Genomic DNA, 23,826 nt, shown 5'->3' on the forward strand with positions numbered 1-23,826 from the left:
TGGGGGTGTCCTAATTTACTCCTCACCAGAAATTGCATGTTTATTTTATTACATTTTACAGAACGTTTTAAAAAGTATTTTCTTCAGTTTTACTTGTTTAGTTATATTACATGGATCTCTATTAGTATTAGTATTGTTAAAATGTATATTAAATATCCATATGTCTAAATATGTTAAAAACACATGTTTTCATAGGGTGTCCTAATTTTTTCACATGACTGTAGTTCTCAGCTGCTGTTTGTATGAATGTGTGTGTTTGTGGGGGGTGGGGGGTGTATGTATGTGTGCATGTGGGTGTTTGTGTGTCTCCACATGTGCATTCATGTGCGTGTGTGTATATCTGCTGTAAAGTGCAATAGTGCCCCATTGCAGGTGTTACTAACTTACTAATTGATAACATTAATGATGACTCCGTTCTATTTATGTGTCTGTAAGCCATGGCAGTATGATTGTGAGCCAGCATGGAAGCTACATGGAATTACACCTGTACTTTGCCAACAGTGACATGTCCAATACATCTTCTATCATTGGAGTACAGCTACTTCATAAATCTTATTTCTATTTTAAACTCAACATTTAAAATACATTAAGTGAAAATAATTAAGTGAAATAATTAGGTATAAGTGAGCTTTTAAAAAGACTGTCCTTTTTTACATTCTTGCCTTCATAAAATGTTGATTGTGTTGTTTTGTATCCAATGCCAAGTTTGCCATTTAGAAACAATGTATCACAAAATAGCAACATTATACAAAAAATTATGTTTACTAATGTTAAAGAAGACAGAGGAAGACACAATCTCCTTGCCAAAGGTGTCACAACAATAAAGGAAAACAATAATCTCTTAGATTAGCCACTTTAAATTAAGGTTGTTGCCAACTTTTGAAAAAAATAAATATTGTTTATATATCTTTATACTTAGTCGGCAGAGTAAATTTGACTGAGGTCTTGAAGAACAAATCATATGCATATTCAATGAGGACATCCTTGGGTAGTTGAATAAAAGCATGTTGCTACCAAATCACTAGACTTTTTCTTAAAATATAATTTTGTTGCAAAATGAAATTCCTTATTTGGGGCAATCCATACTTTGGAGGCTGCATAATTTTTTTTAGATGAGAAAACTTACAGTTTGAAATGCAAGTGATATAGAGTATGATGTCCTCTTCAGAGTGATAGGAACATCAAGGCTACAGAACAAAAACATGTTGCTTTCATCCTCAGGAACAAAAGGAGATCGTTTCTTTCTTTTCTTCTTTTAAAGACAAAGCAAAAGCCTGCACACTCCCACATTTTAAAACCTTCACAGACTACACTTTACAACACAGAAGTGTTCTTTTGTTTTTTTTTCTTAAGGCTGCAGTTTTCATTATACTTGATATAGTTTATATGTCACAAGCCCTTATTCCAGAGGGAGAGGGAGAGGGAGAGGGAGTCAATGTTTCTGCATTGATTATAGAATACTGCCTGTGTCAGGCATGAGCGCTGTGGGAGCAGCAGAGAAGTGTCCAAGGTGCCTTGTAATGTCTGGTAATCTGTGAACCAGGACAATATTGTAACAGGCTGCTAGGATACTTTTACTCTCCACCACGTTTTGCCTAATCAGATATTTTGTAAACCATCACAAACGCACACTCTTTTACTGTAGTAGTGCCCTGGACTGATACGACTGTGACACAATGCCACTCACACTATGCTGATCAACAACAACAACTGATCTATTTGTAAGCTTCAAAGGACTCTGACTGTGAGCCAGCAGGGGTCTTGCCTCCTGTTCTGTCGTATGTGTGTAACTGAGAGAAAAAGAGTAAGAGGATGAAAGGGGCAGACAGATAATCTGAGATTCTGGTTGTTTGTATATTTAGCTGGTAGCAAGAAAATGAGTGTTGTTTCTCTATTCAGTCTTTCGCACTTTTTTAAATTGTCTTTGTGTTACTTTCCTCCACACAACCATCCTCTTCCTATATGACCTATAAACTGGGGTTAACTTGATAAACACTCTTATTACTTTACAGAACAGAAAATACCACAAAACAAGTCGATTTCCATAAATAATTTACTTGCTGAGCTCAGCTGCATAATCTACAGCTCTCCATCCAGTTTTGTTTCACTTTGCTGAGTTTAGTATTTACTTAGAGGTAGAGTTAGTGTTCACTATACAACTTTTGCTATGGTTCCTTTTAGTGCATCATTTGGTAATTCTGTAGGAAGTTGAATCACGTTGGTTGCATAAGATTGAACCCAGTAGTAACTTTAGTTTTTTGTGGTAAATAGTTCATCGTTGCACTGCATGAACCAAATTAATAAAAGTAACCCTGGAAATTTAGTTCTATCAATATGAGCAGATATAGTGTGCACACAAATTGGTCGTGGTGCTTTAATTCTTGAACTTGGATGAACGGACTAGACTCCATTCTACAAATACTCCTCACACAGGTATTGTCCATCCTAAATCAATATTAAAATTGTGCTTTTCAATCAATCGATTTTTCCATCAATAAATCAGTCAATCAATCAATCAATCAATCTTATTTGCAACATGAAATCGTAATCGAGGTACATTTCCAGTGAAATGTAATCCCATCAGCTCCTTGTGCATGATTTAAAGCAGAATGTGGCTGCCAGATTGGCACACAAATAAAAAAGAGTCAAGGATGCAGCCAAGTCTCGGCGAAAGGACTCCACAGCTACTGACATCCCGCTGGCCACCCAGCCGATGCCTGCACACTGGCTAGCAGGATGCCCAGCAGAGAATTCGCAGTCAGTGTTCCTAGTAGGTTCGCAGAGTCGGCAGGAGACTGGCAAGTTTATTTCCTGATGCTGATGAGGGACTCATAGCCACATGCCATTACCGTTCAACCACATAAAGCACATCTAATATTTGTAAAATAGACAATTCAGAATACACTTTGCAGAGCTGACGGAGAGGTGAATGGAGGTCTGTGCCTTCTAGTAGGGTTTCTAATGATTTTGTGGAGTAAAGATAACAACAACAATTAACTGACTGTCATATATCACATGTGCTGCGCTCTCCTCTTTTTTGGGCATTTAAGGCCTTTATTTATAGGACAGCTGAAGACATGAAAGGGGAGAGAGAGAGGGTGGGGGGGAGATGACATGCAGCAAAGGGCCACAGGTTGGAGTCGAACCCGCGGCTGCTACGTCGAGGAGTAAACCTCTGTATATAGGCTCTACCAGGTGAGTTAACCAGGCGCCCTGCTTCGCTCTCCTCTGGTCATTTTCTGCATCTTCCATCTTTACCTCAGACCCTAAACTGGAAAATCTATTATTTTCCAACCTTTTGGTTTTGAACAGAATATTCTGCATCGAGTTGAACATTTTTCTAATTCTCAATAATGACCGGCTTGCTCTACATTAACAGTTACAAAGTGCCCTCAAAAATACTCTTCATGTACACTACTTCCTGCTAACAATCCCAACCCCCCTCTGTATTTTACAGATGCAAAATTACCGTTGAGCGGCTCCACATCTGTCAGAGATGATGCAAAATGATGATGAATAGGAAGTGTGGGAATCTCAATTAATTAGGCCTAGACAGTTTATTATATAGGGAATATAGAATGAGTAAACGAGGAAGTGATTTCGGACACAGTACCAATCATTTGTCAGATCTGTGACCAAGCTAATATTACGATTCTTTGACTACTTGAGCTAATTTCGGAAATCAAAGTTTGCAAACATGACTTTAGACCGTCACAAGTCTCACGGACAGCAAGGGCTAAAGTATTGAAATGTGAATCAAGAGTCAGTGTGACTGTAATGCCAGGTTGGATCTAGTGTGATCAATTGTCATCCTCCATGTTTGGTGGGCAGAATTTGGTGTGTATTATCTGCAAGCATTAAAAAAGGACATTTAGCTGGAGTATACAGTGAGGATGAAGTTGTTGCAGACAATTTGACTTCCCTGACAGAGGTTATTGTCAGACAGAGATAGAGGTTTCTTTTGGGAGGGGAATGTTGACGGACAAATATTGATGGATTACTAAATGTGGAAGGCTTGTGGAGTTGGGAATAAAATATACAGTGAGAGAGATAGTGCTTTACAGTGATTGCATTCAGAGGAGGCCAGTAGAGTTACAAGTCCCTTGATTAGTTTACTGGACATGGCCTGCTGCTTGGGAAACAATGATGTTGTGCACACTGTACTGTAGTTATACTACATGTCCTATGTTGCTACTACTGTTACATCTCATCTAAACCTTATTGGGCTGTTATATTCTCACACTTTCCTTAAAGCCGTGTTTTCTGTGGATTGCTGCATTGATTTCTTTGACACTCGTCATTGTGACTATATCTCACACTTGAAGCCATTTCAGAATGAGATTTGAGAAAGCTTTTATGTGCCTCCTATTTGAAGTGAACATCATTTGGTATGGCATATAGTATGCCATTTGTTGTGAAGATTATGTGAAAACCTCAAGGCACATCATGCAAAAAAGGCTCAAGTATAATGAGGACTCATTGGCATTTTTACCGAAGAAATAGACCATTTTAGCACAAAAATGCAGTTTTACAATAATTTCTCATACTTTTAACTAAGGTGGGAAGTTTGAGAGTTCAAAAGAATGCATTGTTGCTGAAAAGTTCTAATTGGCCAGTATTTCACATTGATTACAAAACCCAGTCTCTTGTGCTGCTGTTTTCCTTAGATTAGTTCCCCAAGGTCTAATTGTTGACTCTTTTTTTTTTCACACATACTAGATGAATGGTATTTTTAGGTATATCTTGCCCAAAAAACAAGTTGTTCCTTACAGAGAACAATGTGCTCCAGCCGATATTTGGATATTTGCAGTTTGGCTCCCGCATTGGGCTTTGTGGAAGCTGTGTGAGGATTTAAAATGTGTGCAAAATTGTCTGTACATCCACCTGAAAGACTGTATTGACCCACTCTGTGCAGCTCTATCATGCCTCAAAAAAATGCATTTAGTTACCTCAGTGATAGCAAAAAGACATCTGTGGTGGGAATGATAATGCATGAGTGGGTGGATCAAACAGAGTATAGAAACATGGGCTAAGAAAGTTACTAATGAGAAATAATATGAGCTCTTGAAGCAGAATGAATCTCAGAAGTTCACCTTGTAAAATGTGAGAATCATTGCAGATAAGGCCATTGATTCCACTGGCTCTGCTTTTCTACCGAATCATGTTTTCTTGCCACTATGTGTTATATTACATTATTGGTCATAACTTATGGCGCTTTTCCATTACATGGTACCAGCTCGACTCTACTCGCCTTTTTTTCCATTATGAAAAAAAGTACCTGGTACCTGCTAACAGGTACTTTTTTTAGTACCTTCTCAGTCGAGGTTCCAAGCGAGCTGAGGCGAGCCGAAAGGTGACGTGAAAGCGACAGACGGGGGTGTCCTGAACAAACCCGCTATTTTTAAACAGTTTAGCCAGCTGTTTTTTTTGCTGCCTCCAGCTTAATTTGAAACAAAATGTGTCTTCTGGCAACACACACCTTCGACGTTATGTGTGTGTGTCACGTTAGGTCACGGCAGTTTACTGCGGCGCCGCTTGTTTTACAGTTCTGCGGAGGCTCCGGCAGAGCTTTTGCCTTAGCCTACGTACACACACACATGCTCGGCTCCACGCACACACCAGCGCACAAGTATAAACATCAGGCCACTTTTACATAGGTTAAAGCAAAAGCTCTGTGTGGAGCCTCCACAGAACTGTAAAACAAACTCAAGTGGCCTGATGTTTATACTTGTGCGCTGGTTAGAGTTTAGATTCTCGGCCCGAGCCCGAGCCCGACCCGAGCCAGACCGGACCTCGGGTCGGGCTCGGGCCGTTATTTTCCGCCACATCCTCGGGCCGGGCCGGGCCGGGCCTGGGCCGGACCCTTGATCAAGCAAATTTTTTTTTTTTTTTTTATATCCATTACCTTATTATCCTATTTGGGTGGGGAGAAAGCTATGCCATAATCAGAAATATTATAAATATATATATAGGCTATAACAAATGTGTAGCCTACAAAAGTTAGGCTGCAGTTAAAATGCAGCACTTCATTCGCGGAGTCTCCTCCTCTCGCACACATCACACCGGGAGCTTAAAGAAAAAAAGAAAAACAGGAGAATTAACTTTGAGCAAGTGTGGAGGAAAGTCGGAGGTATGGAAGCAGTTTAAACAAGTCGTGGGCAGTGACAACAATATGTTGTTCATCATTGTTTCTTTTTTTTTTTTTTTACGTTTCTTCATTCAGATCCATTTGCAATCCGTTCCATTCTAAACAAACAGCGCAGTTTACATGCTTCGTCCTTGTTGTATTATTCTAAACAGATTTCTGTAGTTCAAACAACTCTGAATTGTAGTTGAGAACGTCAGTTGTAACGGCCCACGTATTAAAAAAATTGTCGGGTTTAAATCGGGCTCGGGCTCATAATTACAGTTAATGTGTCGGGCCGGGCCGGGCTCGGATGCAACGTGCTCGGGCTCGGGCAGGTTCGGGCTTGATTTTTTGGGCCGATCTAAGCTCTAGCGCTGGTGTGTGCATTGATACGGCATAACGACCAGCCACGCTGAGGCGGTACTAAAATCTGCAATGGAAAACGGACGCACAGTGTGTCGAGGCGAGTAGAGTCGAGGCGAGTCGAGCAGATACCATGTAATGGAAAAACGCCATTAGAGTAAATAATGTGAGACCTAATGTATACTTGTAGCGTATAACATCTGTGGAAATGCACAGTCCGGATATTAGCGTAAAACGCTACAAAGTTAAACAAAACTGCATTGCAACCTAGTTAGATAAACCTGACAATTCAGTGAAAATGTATTCGAGTAGGACAAATAAACCAAAAAATATGAACATATTTAACAACCAGCCCCATGTTTTCTAATTCATCAGTTTTCCCTTTTATCCATCATTGCACAGCACAGTTACTTTCCAACATTTATCTTTAGGCTTCAAAACTGCATGCTTCCAGGAGGTTTTATGAGGATATGGTTGCCAGGGAGCACGCTGCATGGTTAACAGTGTCAGAGCTTGACACCCTGACACTTCCTGCTAAAACTCTTCCTGTTTGCCACCCAAAAACCCTAGGTACCAATCGTAATGCTTGCTAATCCTCACTGCTTTGCACTTCAGCAGTTGTTAACTTCAAAAGATATTTTAAATAATAAAAAGTGAGCACAGCCTTCAGTGTAAAAAAAAAAATATCTAAGATAGGTTTTTATATACAGCTCTGCAGGATTCTTAGACAGGGCTGTAGTGTCTGTTCACATCTTCAGGAAATTATATGTTTAGATAAAGTATATTTGCACGTGTTTTACTTGCATGCAAATGTGCAATACGTTTGTGTAGTTATCTGCCTTTGAATGTGTATCTGTCTTGACTATATTAAATATACTGTGTATTGTTTCTACTATGTGAACACCCTATGTGTATCATAGCCTGAAGCCATCACAGCACCCACCTTGTTTCTACAGGGTTTCTATGGTGATTGATTCACCCACTTGGAAAAATGAAGTGGACCCCCACTTGCTTTTGTCCCCTGAGCTATCGCACACATTATGCACTTTACACATGGGCATAAACAGGCCTCATCAACTATTTAACAGGGAAGGTTATGTATATCACTAACTGTATGAGGGTGGCAACGGTTAAAGGAATCTCTCAGGAGCTGTGTTTTACAGTTTGGGTGTGCATGATGATGCATGTGTGCAGCTGGCTACGCATACACACACATACACATGCCTTCCCTAATGTTCAGCAGTTAAAATGCATCACTCATCCGTTGGATGCGAGTCTCAGAGGCGGAAGGCGGAAAATTGAATGGCTACGCAGAGCCACAGGGATTTACTACTGAGTGGACAGTCCACTGGCTGGTGCTCTGGAGAGGAAAGGACGCATGGCATTTAATACTATTGATCAGCAATAAAATGGGAGGGTAAGGCCCAACAAGCAAGGTAGCCTCACCACTGCCGCAGAATAATTACTTATATTGCCTGTTAACTCTTTCCTATCTGAGCCTAAATGTTGTAGGGCTATGGGAATAGTTTGATATCTCATTGCTTTTAAGAAAACATAAATCAAACATTGTCAGATTATGTTAAACAGAGAAGGGCTTAAAGTTGTCCAGTACTACAATGGATTTCATGTCTATTTTAGATGAATAAAATAAATATTATCATTCCAGCACATGTCAGAATCCAATGATGTGCAAATATTTGTTATCCAATCAGCAATGAACTTCCATCTCTGAGTTGCAGTGTAAAATCCTGCATACTTGAGCCGGATTTAAAAGCTTGTTTCTGCTTAAGTATGGCTCAGCAATTTTTTGTGGATTTGTTCTCATTGCGCATCTGTGGTTCTGTGTCTTTCTTGCCCAGTGACCGTGTCTTGATGTGCCTCTGTGGTCATTGCTGTGTGCATGTTTCCTTCCTTGCACAATCAGTTTTTGGGAACATTTGGAAATATTCCTCTGGGAGAGTGCTGACCCAGGAATTGCCTATGATCCACAGTAATCAGCTGTCCACATGTTTTGTGCAATATTTGTCATGTCAATATGAGCCCAGACATATTTATTTGTAGTTGGTAGCCTAACAAGTGCTGGATCTGTTTAGCTTGCCAGTTGTTATAGATTTCTTTGTTTGTAATGATTAAAACCTTTTTTTTGCAGACTGTCAGCTTAATCCCTGTGAAGCTCTGCACTCTGAGACCTCACTGGTAGAACTAGTATGTGTGTACACGTTTTGATGAAATAAATACAGTTTACCATAAATAACTTCTTTGGAAGTTGCACTTGAATATTGTTTAATATTGTCAATGTTCAGGTTCAGATTTAACCATTAATAGCAATGGTACCCATACTCTCATATTTTAACATTTTTAACATTTAACACACAGCTAGAGCAGTAGTGCTACTGCAAGACAGCATGGCCAGATGCATACAACTGTGTGTGAATGTGAATGTGAATGAATACCTGTCTGCTTCACCAGTGTCGGAGTGGCCATCCTCAAGCAAGGCCATTACACACGGCTGCACTAGTTACGGCACAAGTAGTGTTGAAAATGAATTCATTACACATAATCTATCATCATCAGAGAGGTAATCAACAATTATTTAGATTACTGAATTAATATTGGAACAAACAGCCCTTTAAATAAAGTTTATAATGTGAATTATGTTACTATGATTCAATTTGGACTCCAAAATGTATCGTTTTGATTTGGTCTTTCACCTTATGAACCCAATCACAATGTTTGTTTATGATAACTTCCGGGTAGAAAACTCTTGTGGGCCATACATACAATTTAATGGCGATGAGCAAACAACTCAATATACTCTCATCTCATTTATCTCAAATGCATGTTTGATGCTTTCATGTGTCAACACTTTCAATAAAATAAGGTTGGAAATCTAATTTACGATACCTTTTGGGCCACAGACTAAAGAAAATGGCACAACCCAAACTAGCAGTCAGTCTGACCTGAGGTGAGATGTTGCTGTTCGTACCATTAGATTTGGTTTATCAAAGAAGCTAGCAAAGCAACACGGTACAGAAAATAAGCACAGACGAAATGCAGATAGGTCGGACCACCGTGTTTTAAAAATGCAGTAGGTAAGCCTTTTAAAACTAACTTTCTGTCATATTTGCTGAAACTGACCCTATGTTCGAGTAGAACTACATGAAGCAGGTATTAAAAAAAAAATCCTGGCACCACCTACAGCCTGTAGTGCGATTTGCAAAAATCCACCGCTCCCTGTTCAGATGCACCAATCAGGGCCAGGGAGGGTGTCTAACTGCATGTCAATCACTGAAAGGGAGGAGGGACTGAGAAGTTGTCGATGTTCAAATTTTTTGGCTAAGTCCTGGATCTTCACAATCCTACCTACAGCACCTTTAACTATATATCTTTAAACATTTCAGTTAAGGCTGAAAATGACAATAGAAATAAACAAGTTTGCCGTTTTCACATATCTCCGCGATTCAGATCAACTGCCATTTGTATACCCGGAAGTAATTTTTGTGTTAGTGCAACGTCACGGTGATTTGGTCTATACTGTGTTTACATTTTTACTTTCCCATATCACATTGAGCTTGCTCTAGAAACCCTTGTGTAAACATGGTATCCAAAAAGAGTGCATATGATTTTATAAATACCAATTAATAAGGGTGTCACGATTTCGATTTTATATCGAAATCGACTGTAATTAAGTCACAATCTCAAATTTCGATTCAAAAAATGGAATCGTCGATGCTACCACGCCCCCATGTCACATCCGGTCGCCTTGCCAAGTGGGAAAAAAAAAACAGAAAAAAACATACACGTGTAGACTGCTCGAGGTAACCCATTTCCTGATTGATTCTACCACCACTCCAGTGGAGGCGCTAATGAGCTAGATTACTACACACACAGTAGCAGAAGAAGACCAGCTACATACAACGGACCATACACCGATCGCACTCAGCTTGAGCGAAGCGCTGCCGTTGTTATGCAAGGGGGCAGAGCTCGAACCTCCTATGGCGCCATTTTGATGCTACAAAATGATCCCCCGACATTAGCATTCCAATGACTGCCATTCATTTTGACGTCACTTTGACAGCGAATAACTTTACATCTGAAGCGTTTAAAGACTTTATTTGTCCATTGTTTATTTCTAAAGAAACACGACAATGTATAAAAGGCTCCATTACCTTGTATCTCACGTTATGGCTCCATAGCAGACGTTTTTGTAAAAATAGGCTAACGATTGTGTCATAACCACGCAACTTACTGTCGCATAGTAGAGGAATTACCGTACAGTACAGGAGAAGCTCACAGGCAGTTTCGACTTACATTAGCTGTTTACGTTTAATTACTAATGTTAACTAGCATTTTAGTTAGCAATAATTAGGCTGTGTCCATGTTATCTCCTTATATATACCTACGCTCTCCTTCTCTGTAAGATTGGGAATGATTGAGATTTCTCTTGGCACAGCTACCAGAAGACTTCCAACTTTCAGACAGGTTGCTCACGTCACATTTACGTCGTCTCTCTCAGTTGGAGGCTGCTCAGTAACGCTCAGCGCTCACCGGAAAAGTGCTTCTAAAGGCCTTCACTGGTCTCCGTCCAGAGCAACGGGATCTGTTGGTCCATTCTTATATACTCTCTATGGTGTTATGTCCCTACTGGTTTCCACACTAACTGGTTTCCGTATATTGTGTTTACCTAAAAGCAGCAGTTGTTGCTGCCTCTCTCGCCAGATTCGTCACACAATCACAAACATATTACTGCCGATTTTGAAATCTCTTCCCAGATCTACTGCGGCGAATATGATGGTATGAGTAAGCACTACATCACAGCCACATACAAAAAATAAATTTAAGTTAATATAATGATTGCAAGATTGTGTCGAGGTGGTTTCGATCTCACAAGGGCAAAAACATATAATCACCTGTTAACAGTAGCTCTACGCTGTGAGCTACGAAGCTCATGGATCTTCTGCTTTCCAGTCATGTATAAATCATCAGCACCCAGGTAACGTTGTAATGTTGTCTTGAGTTGATCTGAACCAACTGGTTACCTGGGTTTAGTTTAGAAAATACCCGAACGTATTTCACGTTTCTTTCCTCGCGGCTACGGCTATATTGACAACTGTAGCCTACATCAGCCCCCTACGACACTACACAGGTCTAAAGGTAAAAAAAAAGTTTTTTAAATAGTGACGATCTAACTCAGATAAAACTGTAAACAAATAGTATGAGCCAAGCGAGCCACTGAGTAATGCCTACTGGAAACAAAAGCCGACAGCGTTCGAGTAGCTCGCAGCAGAGCGCTGCGGACATGAAGAGTATGTATTTTTGCTTTCGACAGTTCGAAACCAGCTCAACGCAAACTTGCAATTATTGTATTTTCTTAAATTTATTTTTTGTATGTGGCTGCGATGATGACGATAGAGGCAGAAACAACTGCTGCTGTTAGGTAAACACAATATACAGAAACCAGTTAGTGTGGAAACCAGTAGGGACATAACACTGGCACGAATGAGGTAAAAAAACAGGAGTGAGTCGGTTTATTCTCCCAGTTAAGTGACACTACTCGGGTTAATTAACTAGCTCTTCGGTCAGTTCGTCAATCAGTCAGGTCAGTCAACCTCCTCTAATTTAGCTACAGCCAGTCAAAGGATAGCATGGAAACTGCAGATGCAGGAGACCCATCGACAGAACTTTCACTGAAGTCGCCGGTGTGGAAGTATTTGGATTTCCAGTGAGTTATGTTGACGTTCGCATTGTCGACAAAAAAGCCACAGTTTGCAAGCTCTGCTATGTGCGTGTACCATATTCTTCCACTGGCAGCACGACTAACATGTCAGTTAATCTGTGTGGTATATGTTCAACTGTTCGGAAATTGTTTGTTAAGACACTTAATTGTTCAGAGAAGACTGTGGACATGGCTGTTTTATTGTTTTTTATTTGTTTTGTTGTGAACTTGAATGTCCTCTTCTGTGAAGAAGACTGCAGTTACAAAAGAGAAACTAGATGGCAGGTTATAGATATAAGTTATTGTTACATTATGTTGTTAATAAATGTTTTAAATTTGACAATGTAGTGTGGTACATTGCGAACAAAGGTCAGATATGATAATGCATAAAAGTCTAGTCTAAAAATGGCATAGCAACCTGTGCTTTAAAAAAAAATGAATGTAAAAATTGAGAATCGAATCGAACCGTGACCTTAGAATTGAAAAAGTAATCAAATCAAGGATTTGGAGAATCGTGACACCCCTACCAATTAATATGTTGGAAGTGCTTTTTGTGCACACTTATTCGGTTTACACCTGGCCCCTGGAGAACCACAGTGTGTAAAATAGCTTGTTATAGAAGCACCATTTACTGATAATACTGTGTAGGACCCCTGCGGTTCAGCACATAACATAATGAGCCAAACTGTTCAGTCTCTTTTCACCCTCAAGATGTGTTAACACAGACATTTTCATTATCCCATCATCAGGCTCTTCACAAAACAAGGTGAGACTTACCCTCTTTACTTGGCTCAGAATTAAATATTTTATACTGCTGCATCATATGGGCAGACAGTTCCTTTTCCTTTACCTATTTTTTTTTTTCCATCCCATCACTTATGTCCAGTCATATAAATCTGCTGATCGGAGTTCTACATTTCAATCTTCATGCTATCATAAAGATTGTGCTTGCTTGCTGATATTCCTATATGCTTAGTGAAAGCCAATTTTATAATTGCCTTAATTAATAGGCCTAATGCTAATAATAATAATAATAATAATAATAATAATAATAACTTTTATTTATATAGTGCCTTTCATGAAACCCAAGGACACTTTACAGAATTACAGTGGCTATACTAAGGGAGGTTGTAGGCTGTGGTAAACACGTGGTGTTTCAGGAGATTTTTTTTAAATGTCCAGGGTTGTAGCATTATCTGCGAATATCTGCAGGGAGGCTGTTCCAGAGGGATGGGGCAGTTCACTAATTCCTACGAGTCACTGCCTTCAGTCTGTAGCAGTTGTTTAAAGGTACTATCCTTTGCTGTTTGCCTTTTAACATTGCTGGGGGATGACTCAAATAATGTTATGCTCTTCCAAACATCCAAGAGCACTCATTAGTTATAGCTTAAGATGTGTACCAGCTCTATACAGGTTACATGACCATAGTCTACCTAGTAAAGCTTGTGGTGTGTGAGCAGTCAGGGCTATGCCTGAGAGGGGACATAACTTGTGGCTATATGGAAATAGCCCCAGTGGTTGTGCATAAAACCCAAGCAGTGCTGCTAATAAACACGATAAATGGGCTTGCCCAGGGCCAATTACCAGCTGGCAGAAAAGGGCAAGGCTGCCTTGCCTAGACACTGAATTTAGTTTGTTTCGTATTAGGCCACATTTGGATGCATTTGGCACACATTACTGTGGCCCACTTCATTTCTTTTTGCAATCTACTTTTGTTTCTACCTCCTAACCTGATGGATCCATTTGATTAGTCTGTGTGCTCAGTTCTTATTTTTTACTTCCAATAGGTATTGAAGTTTTCAGACTTTTTTGTGTTGAAGTCATGACATGCACAACATACCTTTTTATGATGTAATGTATCTTTTGACTACACAGTGCTACAGTAGGCCTTGTGCATACTTGAGAGAACCGGTTGGATCCTATACTGCCCTCCCCTTTAATGGCCTCATATTCCCACAGAGGGAGAATAATTTAAGAACTATGTTTTAGGCCAGGCAGATGATTTAGGTTATATGATAATTATGTCACATAATCTTCAGTTTTGCAAACTGTTTACTAAAAGCACAATAGCAAGTGTACTGCAATAGAGAAGTCCTACAATTTGTTTACCCTAAATGCCATCCCATTGAGTGGGAAACTAGTCCCATTCCCAAATGTATGTTATTTATTTACTTAAATTCTCCTTTTCTACGTAATACATTCTTTGTAACTCAAATTTAACACACGTTTCATGAGATGTTACAAACTCATATACTTGACATTTACTCATTGTTTGTGGTAAGTGGCATTATTGTGTTTAAGTTTGTGTGTGTCTGTGTGTTGTTGGTATCGCTATTGTCTTTCAAACATACTCATTGCTTGCCGTGTTGTAGCCTTACATAATGTTGCAGCATTCTTTCCCTGTTTTCTTGATAGGCTGAGTATGAACTTGATGGCTGCTGGTGCTGAACATGTTCCAAAAGTTAAACAGCCAGGCTATTTCTCATATGCCGTGTCTCTGTGAAAGTGACAGTGATTAAACATGGATGCCTCAGCAACCACAGTAAAACGTTGTGGTGTCAAAGGACCCCAAAATGTAACGTAATTAAGCCTGCAACAAAATCACTGTCTTTCCTCCACGCAATGTTGGTCCCTCCCAGGGATGTTTGTTAAATCTGATTTCCACACTTCATCTAATCAGTGTAAACTCTGCTGCCCATTTATGTAGGTCTTTCAAATTCATTCTCTGTCTATGCCTCTGGGAGTACACAGCAGCCTCTTCACTCATCTTGCGTGTACTATATCATTTCAACTCATCTGTCTTGAAAAAATATAGCCAGTAATTTAAGCTGAGGTAATACCATTCAGAGTCGACAAGTTTCATGTTCCTGGTATTTTGCATGCTAGTTCACTGTCACACTGTCATGCCTTATTGGGAAACTTTAATTTCACGGAGCCATTGTTAATATTATTAGTAACACCTGTGCTTTTCCTACTAGAACAAGCCAAAATGTCTGCTGTGATAAAGGCCTATAATACACGTTTGTATCAGTTTGCAACTGTTTCCACTGTATTTCTTTTAAGCTCATTATGAGGACATGCAGCTCGGCATCTGCGTGCAGACACAGCAAGATATCATACAGTAAAAATAGCCCAGTAAAATCTGTATGAAGGTAGATAAATTGAATCAGCCTCGGTGCATGCTGTGAGGTTATTGCGGGCATAATTAAATATACATCAAGCTTTTTTAAGTCACTGTTGCAGAACAAAATTTCAACAAGCTTTGACTTGACTGAGTCAATTCCTGTGGGAAGCTACATGACACATGCCCAGCCCTCTGTTAATGAATAAATGAGCATTTAAAGTGCAGATGAATCATGCAGACCCATAACTCAGTATGTTCTCATCCTTTGTTTCATGGAAGAGGCATGCTGTAGACATAGAAGTTAGGTTCAGCCAAGATAAAAGATAAATCCAAACACTTGACCACTAATATCTAAGCTTCCTCCACTGACTTTATTCAGTCAGTGGAGGAGCTTGCTTGAACCAGCAACCCTATCACAGACCACAAAGTCTGAGTCATCAATGCTTTTCCAAATCAAGGGGGTCAGTCAAGAAAAAGTACATACAATCATTAATAAACTAAATAAGTCTAAGGCAAAGGATGTGTTTGGGTTGGACACTGCCTTTATCAGAACTCACTGCTCTGCCCTGGTTAAAACTGTAACCCACCTGGTAAACCTTTCCATCAGAGTGGGCAAATTCCCACAAAGTTGGAAACAAGCCATCATTACCCACATTTTCAAGGCTGGTGCAAAGGACCAAGCAGGCAACTATAGGCCAATTTCAATATTGCCTGCTCTTTCCAAAATTTTTGAAAAGATTATCACAGAACAGCTAGTAGAGCATCTCGAAAGCAACAAACATATCAACTCCAAACAGTTTGGATTTAGACCAGGGTACTCTACAGAAATGGCTAACTGCTACCTTTCCGAGAACATCAGGAGTAAGTTGGACAAGGGTAATGTTGTGGGTGCTGTGTTTATAGACCTAAAAAAGGCCTTTGACACCGTGAACCACAATATACTCTTGAATAAATTCACCACCTTCAACTTCTCTGAAGATGCTATCGGCTGGTTTGCATCATATCTGGAGCATAGAGAGCAACGTGTTAAAATAAACACTGAACTCTCAACGCCACTACAATCCACAATGGGTATCCCACAGGGCTCCATCTTGGGGCCTCTGCTCTTTAGTTTATATATAAACGATTTACCAACATGCTGTCAGTCAGCCAACTGTCAAATGCATGCTGACGATACAGTAATATATGCATCAGCTAGGACACCAAGTGCAGCAGCAGAGACCCTGACCAAGGAAATGGAGGGTATATCCCAGTGGCTTAAAGACAACCATCCGATGCTCAACGTCAAAAAGACGTGTATCTATGTGCTTCTCTATAAGAGGGAAAGCCAAGTGTACTATCAAAATAGACCAAGAGGCCATAGAGGAAGTTGAGGAATTTACATTTTTAGGTATTATTCTGGATTCCCAACTCAAATTCAATAAACACATTAACAAACTCTGTAAGACTGTCCGGACAAACCTGAACTGTTTCAGAATGATAAGGCATCACATACCTGTCAAGGCAGCTTTACTGTTTTTTCATGCCATGATACTCTCTCACTTATCCTACTGTGTTACTGTATGGGGCCAAGCCTCCCAGACAACAGTCAAACCCATCATATCATTATACAAACAGGCACTGAAAATAATAGATCAGAAACCAACAATGTGGCACCACTGTTTGATTGTACAGAAATACAAGCTTTTAAATTTTGATAGCTTTATTAAGTTCTCTTTTCTTAAACTGACTTTTAAATGCGTAAATAATCTAGCTCTAGCCGTACTCTGTCCTTTTGTGACAAAAACAAATACAAGGAGAGTGGCCACTAGGGGAGCAGTGGGTGGCAATTGCATAGCAGGGGGGCGCAAAACCACTTTCGGCCAGTCATGTTTTTCAGTGATAGGGACCCATTTTTGGAATGATTTACCAACTGAAATAAAAACACAAACCAAACTGGAAACATTTAATAGAAAGGTGAAACACTGGCTGAAAGAAAACCAAACATGTAGCCACTGAGTCAGTTGTGTTGTTGTAATGTATTGTCTGTGCTAGATGCCTGGCTGTTTGCGCATGGCTGCCAAGGTTCACCCCGTGGGGCGTCTGGGTATGGGAGCTAAACATGTAGCAGCAGAGGCCCTTCACTATCGGGGTGGGTATAGGGGAGCAGGTGCGAGCGGCTGGGTGCTTGGGGTTTGTGTTGTTATGTGATGTGCTGTTTTGTGTAATGTGGTCACGATTCTGTGAAATGTTGATGTAATATATTAGTATACAATGTATCTGCTGCATGATTGTGTAACTCACACTATGTAGTTCTTTTCAAAATTATGTTTGGATTATCTTTTTAGAAAGGCCTGACCAGTGACTGTGGTTGCAAATTAGCCTGTTGGCTAGAAACCTTTTATGCAACACATCTGCACATATTGTTATGGCTTTGACTGTGATAATTATGTATGTAATGCGCTGCATTGTCCCTGACAAATAAACTAATAAAAAAAAAGAAAAAGAAACAAAAAAGCTAACATATCTGACAGCCTCCGAAGTTCAAAGTACAGCCAGAGAAACTCTGGGGCTGTAGAGAATTGAATTAACCCCTCAACTTTCTGAAATGGTATATATTTTAGCCCTTTTTATTTCAAAAATGATTTACTAACGCATACATCTTATTCAAAAACGGTACATGTTCGGTAATCACATCTAGTAAGCTAGTATAATGGACACAGGACCCTTAACATCAAGCAATTGAAAACATTATGCGGTGGAATGACTTATTTTTCATCCCTACTCCTACAGACATATTTACAGTGCTGCCTCTAATCCACAGTGTCTGTTGCCAGCTTTTGGCAGTTGATCTACTGTTTAATGGTGTAGGCAGCCAATTTATGGATGTCATTAGCCCCAATTATTGCTCTGCTTGATTGAAAAACGGCTAAAGAACATAATGGCATTTTAAAGGACCAGGTGCACTGCAAATACTATTTCCATATGATGTTTTTGCCACCATACACAGTGCCAAACAAATGAAATTATGTTTTCATTAACACCACAATGAAGTCAGATGCCTTCCATGGCCTCCCCAGTCTCCACCTCAAAACAGTGAACCTTAATGGGACTTTATGATACACAACATGATCATTCATGAAAACATATCAAACACCCAACCACACTCAGATCAAACCTTGTATATAATTGTTCCGCAGAACATTTACGCTTTTCTGCAGACAAATAATCGACTCCTTGCGAAGTAGTTCTGTGTAAAACCGTGCTTAATGTTCAGTGCCTTTATTCTTTCTCACAAGATCTAGTTTATTAGCCAACACTTATTTTATTTTTTAATAGTGACAATTAACATGAAACGGTACAGAAACTAGCATACCGACTTAGTTAAGTGACTCAATTGTTGACCAGGTGCCTATATCTGTGGTATCCTGATGTACCATTTAAAATGACAACTGATAACCAATCAGAAATGAGTAATCCCTTCCTCTTTACCAGGTGTATCACAAATCTAAGACTCTGCAACAAGCTAGATATACTGTTTTGGGTGTGAACATAATAATAACATGGCAGTGTTAATCAGACGTATGGAACAGGCTATTGTAATGAAATAATTAAGGACCTGCACAGATGGAAATCACATTTCTGCATCACTAGCTGCTATTGAATCAACCTGGACACGTCGGTGTAATGTTTACTTGCTGAAGAATTGGGAGTCTATTTGTCGGTCTGTTTGTCGGTGGTGGTTACGCTTGCTGCGCGCGCGCGCGTGTGTGTGTGTGTGTGTGTGTGTGTGTGTGTGTGTGTGTGTGTGTGTGTGTGTGTGTGTGTGCGCGCGCGCGCGTGTGAGGTGGTAGGAGTTTGTGTGTGCTTTCATGTGTAATAATGATGAGGTATTGATTCAACAAACTTAGATTGAAATAAACACACCACTGCACTTCATGATGAGCATTCGTTCAGCTGTGTGAGGTGATGTTGAGCAGACAGCAGACGAGCTGATGGTAAACAGATGTATCAAAGGTAGTTGTCAGGGTGGCTTTGAAAACAGATTCTAAAAATAATAATGTTGTCAAATTATGAATAGTCTATATCAACGACATTTCATTTCCGGGATTGTTCCGGTGCCACTGGATATTCCACTGGATGTACCTCATTTTTGGCTGGATGTCAGTTACCTTCCGCTTTCTTTGTGTTGGCATTCTAAGCTCCAGTCGATTTATGAGGACTATGGTTAACTGCTCTTCAGAGCTCTGTGGGGCAAACAGCTAGCTAGACTGTCGAATTTGAGTTTTCTTTTGCACGATTAAAACAACCTTTGAACGTACACGTTCCACCAAAACAAGTTTCTTCCTAAGGCTTTTGCAGAAGCATTGTTGCTTCGTCCGGTGCCCGCCAAGACAATTGTGATTTGGTTTAAAGAAATGCCAATAAACAAGAGCATGTTTTTCTCCCATACTGGAATGCTGTGTGGACTAGCCAGACCTTCCTCCGCAGCGCTCTGGAGGAAGGTCTGACAATGCAAGACTAAATAATGAATTACTTTTTCGTCAAAAAACTATTTTAAACTACTTTAAAAAGCATAATGACTGGAATGGTTAATTCGGGCTTATATCAGCAATACTATTCCTGGATCCATCCTGTGCGAGGACATACATCATTCAAGTTTTTATTGCAGTCTAGAAGCCCTTAAGTAATGCAGCCTAGACAGGACATAACTTTGCTCTTACTGTAGAAGCTTTTCAGAGTGAAAACCTCTGATACAGTCAACAAACTAATCATATCACCCCATTGTGCTGGTTCGGCTGCTGTCAGACTGATACTCCTACAGCAAAATCTGACTGGAGTGTGTAATGAGCAATTCTGTCCATGTGCTTCCTCACTGGCCTCAGACAGACGTGTCATTGTGTTCAGCAAAGGTATCACTGGCACACAAGCAGTGGAAATTATTTCACCCTTCAATGAATTCTTGACGGCCAGCAATGATTGATGCTTCTGTTGCCTGTCCTGTAGTCTCAGTGAGTTTAGTGTATTGCTTGTTTCATAGCTTCCTGTTAATTACTTTCAAAGTAAGATTGTCTCTTTCAGAAGAGGTGATCGTTTTGGTTTGATGATAATCACACTTTCATTATAGCTCAATATTATTGATATGGCTAGTTTAAAAACATATTTTCCCACATTATTTTTGTGGATCTACAAACTGTATCTCAGTGTGTGTCCTGATTATCTCTAAGTGCTTAACAGATATTTCTCAACCCTGAGGCTAGCATGTTCTTGTGATTTTGTGACTTCTTCAAAGCAGAGTGCTTGTCTGAAATGTGTCTTTTTTTTCTTGTGACCCTTACAACATCAATAACATGAACCAACACATTGTGTTTGCATCAAACAATTCCTAGTATGTCATCTTCTTGACTGACTGTCCGCTATGGGGAGAAATCAATAGTTGTATATTCCAATTAAGAAATGCTTCTTGACTGTACTAGAAGCTTTCTTAATGGAAAGCATGTTATTGCATTTATTCTACAAAGCATACTCCTGCAAAATGCTGACTGTACCAATACAATTAGATCAGAGGCTCATTTTGTAGGATTCAGTAGCACATCATCCTATTGATTATGTGCAGTGTAGCCTATCCAAAAGAGCTGAGATCAAAGGAATTGTTGCCCGAGGCTCATTTCTGTTACATTTTTCTTACGATGAGAAAGAAAAACTTGATGGACCGACAGTACTTTACAGCACTCCTACTAAAGCTGAGTGATAAGTATTTTCAGGGAGTCCTGTCTAAGATGAGGCATTGTACCTGATTAATGGTATATCAAATTTAGCTTGTTTCTGTAGCTGTAATAGGGTTTATAATGAATTGCCTCATTATAGTTGTGGAAGCCCATATTATGGAAAAAAGGCATGGCTATTTGTCATTGTAGTTTAACAGCATTTTTTCCAAAGTTGTTTCACTATGCATTCACGAATCCATGATACAATATACTCCCAGCATTATAAGGGAATGTACATTTTTAGAAAAGGAGAAAAAAAAAAAAGAATTAGATTAGTAGAAATTGATCTTTTAATTGGATTAGTATTGCTAGGGAAAAGCAGAACAAAGGTTTGTGTGTGTTTTAGTATTATGAAGATTATAATATGTATTTATCTTTTAATGCTTTTCTTCATTTACAGTCAGCTGTTGACCTTAGAAAACCATGCAACAGGTTAGAAACTTGGAGCAGTTTTTAATATTTTAGACAACAACATTTTGCATTTTGAGGGCGGGAATAAATCAAAATAAATAAATAATTCAATGTATACCTGGTTTTGTGTCTTTTTTTTTTTTTTTTTTTTGCTTTCAGTATCAGTGGCTGATCTCCACAATAGCAATGTGCCATGACCCACAAAGCCATGACGACACTGTTGAAAATGCACAAAAGCTGCAATTTGTCACCCTTATGTTACTTCCATATACGTCCATATGTTACTTAACCAACTGTAATGACCTCTCCTCTTGCCCAGGTGACTACCCTAGTGAACACCAGTAACAAAGGGCCATCCAGTAAGAAAAAGGGGCGCTCCAAGAAGGCCCATGTCCTGGCAGTGTCTGTTGAGCAGGCTACCCAGAACTTTCTGGAAAAGGGTGAGCAGATTGCCAAAGACAGCCAGGATCTCAAGGAGGAGCTCATTGCTGCTGTGGAGGATGTTCGTAAGCAAGGTAAGCTTGTTGAATGTTCTTATGCACTATCCTTGTGTTTTTTTCTGTTGTATCATTATATTGCTTTGATATTGGTCAAAAAACGGCATTGTCAGTCTACAATATCCCTGCTATTCACCATCAGACATGTAGTAATTGCTCCTTTCCCTCAGCACAATTATTATTGTTTTTTTTCCTTCATAGAACAATATTTTACTCACATACTCAATCTATAGTATAACATGGTGTATAGCTGTGAGTTGTTTCTGAACTTTCTAGAGCTTCATCCATCATTAGTGGAAGGTTGCCCACTTATAAGTTAACAGCAGGCATAGCAAATTGGAGAAACAATGACTTTCAAGTATTGGGGGTGAGGGGGGTAGTCGTAGTCGTGCCATGATAATTAATGGCTACATTCAGATTTTACAGATATTGTTGAGTACATCCAACCTTTTTTTTCTAGGATTGAAGGCTACACAGGGAGCATAATTGCTGTAAAAATGTTAATGTTTGGAGAAAGTAATAAGTGCTCTGAGTGTTAGAACAAGTCAGATGTACAAAGTTGTGTACTTTAGACGGCTGTAGAGTTTAGAGTGGCAAGGTAAATCCATTAAATATAACACATTTGTACTCATTAGTTTTGGGCTTTACGTGATGCATGCAGCTTCATGAATGTAATGAGCCTAGATCCTGAGTTGTTTACTCTAAAGTCATGCATCATTAGAGCTTTGACTGTCTGTGATGGTGGGGAGCATTGCTGAATTTCTTTTTTTTTTAAGATTATTTTTTGGGGCATTTTGGCCTCTAATTCATAGGACAGTTGTAGACAGGAAAGGGGGGAGAGAGAAGGGGAAGACATGCAGAAAAAGGGCTGCAGGTTGGAATCAAACCCTGGGCCGCTGCTGTAAGGACTCAGCCTTGGTACATGGGGCACATGTTCTACCAGGTGAGCTAACAGGGCGCCCCCATTGCTGAATTTTAAGACGTAGAAGCCCATTCTCATTAGTGACAATTTAAAAATTTCAGATGTTGGTTAACACTGAAACTTCTGCATGGACGCAACTCTTCACATCAACAAATCATGCGTAATCTTTCGGGGAACCCTCGCTATGTTGGCCCACGGTCACAGTCTCCAAAGTTTCTTTCCTGTGCTGAGAGCAAGTCAGTGAGCCTTTATGTGAATCAGATGTTTGTCCCCAGAATGAAATTGGATTCCCCGTTCAATAACTACATCAGCAGTAAGAGCAAATGGAGCTCAGCATATTGTGTGTTGTGTTGTAGCCGTATTCCTTATCCTGCACTGTCAGCTCCACTTGGCTGCCAGTGCTGTTGAACACTGACTTGAATGTGTTGACACTCAGGTCTTTTGAGGCATGAAATACACTGTTGCCACACAGGTCATCACCACAGCTGACATCAAAAACGACAAGATCAATCTTTTTTGGCATGTGATCCAAAACCAAAGGAAGGCTGTGTTAATTTTTTTTATGAATTCATATTTTTTTTGTACATTCTATCTCTTTAGGTTTATGTTTTGAACTAATGTGGTACCTTTTTGAATTTGTGTTTGCATGTGTGCTCATAAATAATTGCACTGCCCTTTCTGATTCTTTTAGTGGCAAGGCTCTGCCCTTTAAAAAAGGCAATGATTCAAATGCAGTACCTGTCTTTACCAGAAAAAAAAAAACTGTTAATACTCTTAACCTTTTACTGCCATTCTAATAAAATATGGGCATGCTCAAAAGCTCTTAAGCACAGAAGTGGACTGCTGATGGGACACACTTCATTCTCTCTTTACACACTTTTTTGCTAAGTTGGATATAATTACATGTCAGGAAAAACTG

General features: G+C 39.6%; 1 protein-coding gene across 1 annotated transcript in view; it reads left to right on the forward strand.

Moving 5' to 3' along the window:
- The window catches only part of ctnna2 (catenin (cadherin-associated protein), alpha 2), a 358,287-nt gene that overhangs the window by 42,959 nt on the left and 291,502 nt on the right, over window positions 1–23,826 (forward strand). Inside the window, exon 3 of the mRNA XM_031302751.2 lies at window positions 21,808–22,003. Coding sequence (XP_031158611.1) covers window positions 21,808–22,003 — 196 coding nt within the window. The remainder of the gene's footprint in view (window positions 1–21,807; window positions 22,004–23,826) is intronic.

Source organism: Sander lucioperca, chromosome 4 (assembly GCF_008315115.2).
Source record: "Sander lucioperca isolate FBNREF2018 chromosome 4, SLUC_FBN_1.2, whole genome shotgun sequence".
Lineage (NCBI taxonomy): Eukaryota > Metazoa > Chordata > Actinopteri > Perciformes > Percidae > Sander > Sander lucioperca.